Source organism: Salminus brasiliensis, chromosome 22, assembly GCF_030463535.1.
Source record: "Salminus brasiliensis chromosome 22, fSalBra1.hap2, whole genome shotgun sequence".
NCBI lineage: Eukaryota > Metazoa > Chordata > Actinopteri > Characiformes > Bryconidae > Salminus > Salminus brasiliensis.
Window position 1 is genome coordinate 19933556 of NC_132899.1, and position 6236 is coordinate 19939791.

The 6236-nt window shown below is 41.0% G+C and overlaps 1 protein-coding gene across 1 annotated transcript; it reads right to left on the minus strand.

Moving 5' to 3' along the window:
- Nucleotides 1-42: 42 nt before the first annotated feature.
- gna13a (guanine nucleotide binding protein (G protein), alpha 13a) lies at nucleotides 43-6117 on the minus strand. The gene is made up of 4 exons (XM_072668166.1): nucleotides 5817-6117; nucleotides 4895-5121; nucleotides 2837-2887; nucleotides 43-2696 (listed from the first exon to the last, which is right to left on the minus strand). Exons 1-4 carry the CDS (start codon nucleotides 6094-6096, stop codon nucleotides 2127-2129), a joined length of 1128 nt encoding a protein of 375 aa, XP_072524267.1. The 5' UTR covers nucleotides 6097-6117; the 3' UTR covers nucleotides 43-2126.
- Between the last annotated feature and the right edge of the window lie 119 nt (nucleotides 6118-6236).

The following is a 6236-nucleotide window of genomic DNA, read 5'->3' on the forward strand; positions in this document are numbered from 1 at the left end:
TAAAGGCTAAACATGTCTAGAACAAACTTCTCAAGCCTTGAATCTCTGTAAAATAGTCAGATTTAATGGACCAAAAGGAGTTATACAAAAGCGACGGAAAACAATGTAAATCAATACTGTACACAAGGAACACAACTGACCGTTGCGGGCGATGACTAAACGGAGTAAGTTCTTTTACAGAGCATGAAAACCCCCCAGTGCCAGTCATCAGGAAATATCAGTTTACCACCATAAGTCAGATTATAGTCAAGTGATATCTTCTTATTCAAAATTACAGTAAGGCTAAACCATTGCTTAAAAAAAACAAAAAGAAAAAAAAAAAAATCACTTAATACATATACAACCAGGAAGGTACTTCAAGAAGCGAGATTTCTCAGATATACAGCCATTAACAGAAGATGCAGGGGACACCATGTCGTGGGAGAGCTTTTATCATGAAGAGCTGAGAAAACCTGCTGGGAGGAAGCTGCTCCCTCTGAGATCTTAATTATATAACTACACAACGCTGCATTGTAAATGGTTATGATTTGAAGGGGAGGTGAGAATATATATATCAGAAAGTCTTGTTCTACATTTGAAGGAAAATCTGCTTCCTGCCCACAAATAATCTACACCGCATACCCTGAGGCTAAACTGTACACTTAAGCAAACAACATAAGACAGTCATTTTGGCTTCTGACGTGAAATCTGCCGATAAATGCATATGTACACATTTGATCTATTTCTGGTAAATTAATATATAAACCACCACAGGAAGGCTTTCATAGAGAACGCTGGTCGCTCCTCACTTTAAAGTAAATATTAAAGTGAAAAATTGCCAGACTAGAATTTAAAACTATAGACAAGGGATCTGTACAACATAAATTCTGTTTAACCAAAAAGACATTTAAGATTCATTCCCTTTTTCATAACAGAAACAGCACTACATACACAGGTACCTTAACAGGGATACTGCACTTTCAGCATGATACAAGTGTGGCGTTTAGAACATGGGTTAGAAAAAGAGGGGGAAAAAAGGATTTGTTTAATTACACTAACACATCTCCCCTCCCCCCTCAAAAAAAAAGGAAATAGATTATGGCCGCTCACCGATTATGAGTCGAGAATGCCTATTTACAGCCCTGAGTCTCATCAATTAACCAAGTTTACACAAAGCTTACAACTAGTCAGTTAGCATTCGGAGTGTGACTACAGATGTACAGTTCAGCTACACTTACTGCTTTAGCTCTGTGACATGTCCATACCTGCTCCACAAATATGACAATAAACAAAAACTGAAACTAGGGCCAGTCTCCCAAAAGCATCTTCATGTTAAGATCAGCGGCACTGAGAGGGCATTCAGCCTGATGCTCACTTTCGCTTAAATATTTAAGAACGGAGATGCTTTCGGTGGAAACCCAGATCTGTTCAGTTCTCCAGCCCCCCAGGGTACACAAAATAAAATGATAAAAAAAAAATAAATGTAAAAATAAAAATAAAATAAATCACCTACAAAACACATTTTTGACAGATACTGTTTGGAGCATTAATCACCGAAGAAGTCTCTGATTCTTCTTTCTCTCCTTTTGATACATTTTTCATACTATTACTGAAAATGCTTTTTTTGTAATAGCAGCTACACAATAAAAGGTTGTGCATATTTTCGTTGGCCCAGTGAATCAACTAATCATTACTGAAACACTGAGAAGCATTAGGAAAGTTCTATACAACAAAAACTCTTATCTGGACAGGAGGAAGCATCAGGGAGACTTCAGCTGTGGTTAGGTTTGAGCACCAGAACATGAATAATGTGTCTAAAAACAGACAATTAAAATTTAAATCCAAAAATAAATGTAAAAGGGAGGATCACAATAAAACTGAAAATGTGTGCCATGTCACAAAGCCGGTAAAAGAAAAATGTGGGTGGCCAAAAATATACATATATTTAAAAAAAAAATCTGAATAACCATTCAAGTGAGTCCTGAAAGGGAACTCAAACAGATACTATGGTGGAGCTCCGTGAAGTGGTCTTAGTCAGTAGCAGAATCTACCTACATTGGGCAGGTTTTCATTTCAGGGCTTTTACTGAAATCATGCTTCATGTTTAAAAGAAGAAAAGAATGGAATGATCATATAAGACATCTCTCTCATTGCAACATGAGCTGTTTCAAATTTTCGTGCAAGATAGTGTCCTTGACATCACGGAAGACGAGCCGGATGTTCTCCGTGTTAATGGCGGTGGTGAAGTGGTAATACAGAGGTTTCTGCTGCTCTCGGCGCTTGCTGCGGAAGCACTCCACTAGGAACTTCTTCACTTCAGAGAGGTCGTGGGGATCCCCTGTGTACTCCGGGAAATAGTCTTTGATAGACACAAGCTTAACTTTCTCCTCCAGCAGGTCCATCTTATTGAGAAAGAGAATGATCGAGGCATTCGAAAACACACGGTTGTTGACGATGGTCTCAAATATGCTGAGCGACTCGGTGAGCCTGTTGGTTTGCCGGTCCTCCATTAGAACCTGATCGAACTCGCTAGAAGAGACAAGGAAGAGGACAGAAGTGACACAGTCAAAGCACTCAAACCAGCGACGGCGCTCTGACCGCTGACCGCCCACGTCCACCATCTTGAACGGAACATTCTTGATCTCAAAGTCATACTCGTGGATGCCCTTGGTGGGCTTCCGTGCCAGAAGTATGTCCTGCTGAGTTGGTAAATAGTCCTGATAATAAGAGAAACAACAAATGATCAATATTCACACTAAAAATACGCTCATACAGATACTGGTTATAGTTCACATATATTTTCTATTCTAACACTGTGAAAAAAATAAATACAAAATAAACTTAGAAGTGTCATTACCGACTGCCCAATTCTGTCCAAACCGTCCAGAAAATATTTCACAGACTCTCCCTACAGACACATACAAACAAAACAAAAAAAAACACAGCACTTTTTAAATACAGGCCATTTGGACAAAAACACAATCAGAACAAAACCTTGTAGAAAATCCAGCCCTTTGGATTTTGTGGATTTTGTTTTTAAATGAATGGACCAATGAAAGAAATGGTCCAAAATGACTTGCTACATTGTAGTAATTTTGTATAGAAAATATATATATATAATTCTCTAGTAAAGCTATATTTTGAAGACAAGATTTTGTTCTGGCACCAATATGACTTTGAAATATTTAATAAAGCTACAATATAAATATTTCAAGTTTATTACTTTAAAACATCTTCAAGATCTTAATCCAGGAGCATTACACTCTTTACAATTTTCCTCAGAAGTAAGAAGCCATGTGCAACACAGGCTAGTCAAACAATTCAACTGTTCAATTAAGAAGAATTTTATGCATCACAGTTTAAAACGTTAATAACTGTCAATCAGTAATGAACGCACAAACGTAAATGTAGTTCCCTTTGACTTTTCTAACTACTTCACATTATATCTGGCATAACAGTGACCTTTGTCCCCCAGTGCTCCATTCCAAACCTTGAACAATAAACCCTCCAGTTTTCCCTCAATCCTCAATAATCAGTATTACAAAGAACAAGGCAAAGCTTTAACTTTCCCCTTAGTTGCCTCAGTGGATCACAAAACCTCTGTTTAGCATTAGCACACACCTCAGATACGACGCTAAGACTTTACAGAAAAGCTGAACTGGAAATCAAAGATTTCTCATTAAAGGAATATTATGCTGCTTTAAATTCAGGCTGAAAGAAACTCAGCAAAGATAAAACAGGAAGAGGGAAATTTCTACGACCACATGACAAGAGTTTCACTTTCTGTTGGTATCGCTGTATTACGGTATACTGTGGTATTTCTGATAGATGAATCCTTATGATAACTCCTTCAACTTGGGGCCGGTGGACAGAAAATTACATTCAATAAAATACATCAACAGAAGATCTGTAAAAAATCTAAATGAGCTGAAGTCCCTGACAACGCCTTTAAAATAGCTGACATAGGAACGCCTGAACGTTTTACCTAAATCTTCTAAACATAAAAAAATACATTAAATGGCCTCTGAAATAAAGAGTGGCTGTAGTCAAGCAACTGACTAAATGTCCATGACCTGTGCATGTCCAGCGCTATTTCAGTGAATGATGATCTAAACAGAGTTTTGCCAACAATACTGCTCCGGTTTGAACAGTATTTATAGATAACAAAAACTTGGCTAACTGCAACATGACATTTCTAGGTGCCCCAGATTGTTTGGAAAGGACAGCTTTAAAAAAAACTAAAATGGAGTTTAAATAAAAAAAAACAAACAAACAAAAAAATACTGTAGGGATACAATAGGGAAACAAAATAGAACCCCCCCCCCCCCAAAAAAAAAAAAAAAAAATCTTATTAAAATATGTTATGTCAGGGCTGTAAGACCACCTATATGGTAAAAGCATGGGTCCTTAATAAATTTGGGAAGATGTCATGCTCCTGAATCGTATCCATCCAGCATTAGTGCATGCATTGCATCACAGAGAACGGACGAAATCCACTAGTTACATCTGCTGATATGGTGTGGTCAGTATTTAGGCTACAGGTGACTACATTAAAAAGAGGTCCATGCATGTGCCTGTATTACCAGGCAAACTGACCAACAACGGACGCAGTGCTGAGGAAAAGTTTTTCCTCTGCCTTAACCGCTGACCCGTACAAAGTGATTAAACAGATCAACATTCTTTAACTGAGAACACGGCTCCCCCTTCCACCCACGCAGCAGCACCACCACCACCACCACCACCTCCTCCTCCGATTCTGTCAAACAAGCTACACAAAGATCACATGTAAACAGCCCGTTCCGTCCACAAAACTCAGATTTGAATTTCTCAGATGTGAATGCAAAAGGCCAAGTTTACAGTCAAAACGTATGATGCAGCTGATGAGGACGCCCGACGCGGGTGGTTTCAGACTCACCAGCTGAAACTCCCTCCTTCTGTCATAAGCAGACTGGATCCCGCTGTCAGTCCACAGGGTGCGGATGGACGGCAGATAATGCAGGAAGACTTTGGTCTCAACTACTCCCTGGACCATCATGGTCGAGCGTGTGTCGAAGCCCATCATGATCTCTCCGTGGGCCTGGTTTGAAGGGTCTCCCCAAGGGATGTGCAGCTTTTCTCTGGCATCCACCAGCACCCGTACTCCTGAGGGACAAACCCAAACAAGGAAATTCCAGTGAGATAAGAGGGGCAGATAACCTGCTAAATCCATCACACACAGTTGGGAAAACAGGTATTTATGAGCATAACATGTGGTGCTAGGTCCAAACGACCGAGGATCTGTGTCACTGTCACAGGGCAGCACAGAGTAAGCACACGGTGAGATGTTTAAGGTGTTTAAGGAGCAAAACAAAAAGGCAAGGAGGCACAGGCACACAGGCGGAGGGAGCTGTGCTGTAGATGTGTGCTATAGATAGTAAAGGCAGTGCAAGAAAACACAAGAAAAACAGACACAAAGATTGGCAGATTTTTTTTTTTTTTTTTTTTTTTTTTTTTTGTCAACAACAGGCGTTTGCCAAGCCCTTTGCCAAGCCCTCTCTGGTGCGGTTCACAGTTCCCACACTTGTGTAAAATGAGCAAAAGCCAGCGTACAGACCCTCTCCACAGCTCCTACTTCACCCTGAAAGCCCATAGGCGCGGCGCTAACACAGTGCAGTGTGAGCATAGCTCTAAGGTTAGCTAATGCCAGATTCAGAGAGCTGTGAACGGCTGCATCGACACTTCTCGCCCAAAGTTCGTAACACGAAGCCACTTTCACTTTGAAATAAGAGCAGGACCTCGGCCTTACTGCCCCAAACTAGCGAGCAAGCGTCTCCTTTCTGCGGGAGAAAGTGAAGTACCTTTGATAACATTGCTGTAGATCGTAGCCCGGAACTCTTCTTTGGCCCGCTGATCGAAGTCCTGCCCATGAATTATGCGCATTTGTTTGAGGAAAGTTGACTTGCCACTTTCGCCAGCTCCGAGCAGTAATATCTTCACCAGCCGCTTCACGTACGTCTTCTCCCGAGAAATGCATCGGTCGATCTCTTTGGACTTCCTCTGCTGCTCGACTTCGTTGCTCGAGAGAAAACAAGCGGGGATACAAACTAAAGCCGTCCGGGAGGGCAGGAAATCAGCCATTTTTGTACTAACAACTTCATGGATCCATCACTCGCGGGAGCGCGCGCCGCTCAGTGCGCGTGCACGGAGCTGGGCGGTGACTGTGTGCGGAGTTTTAACTTGTTCTTCGTGGTCGATCACTTTCAGCAGCCACAGTCCCT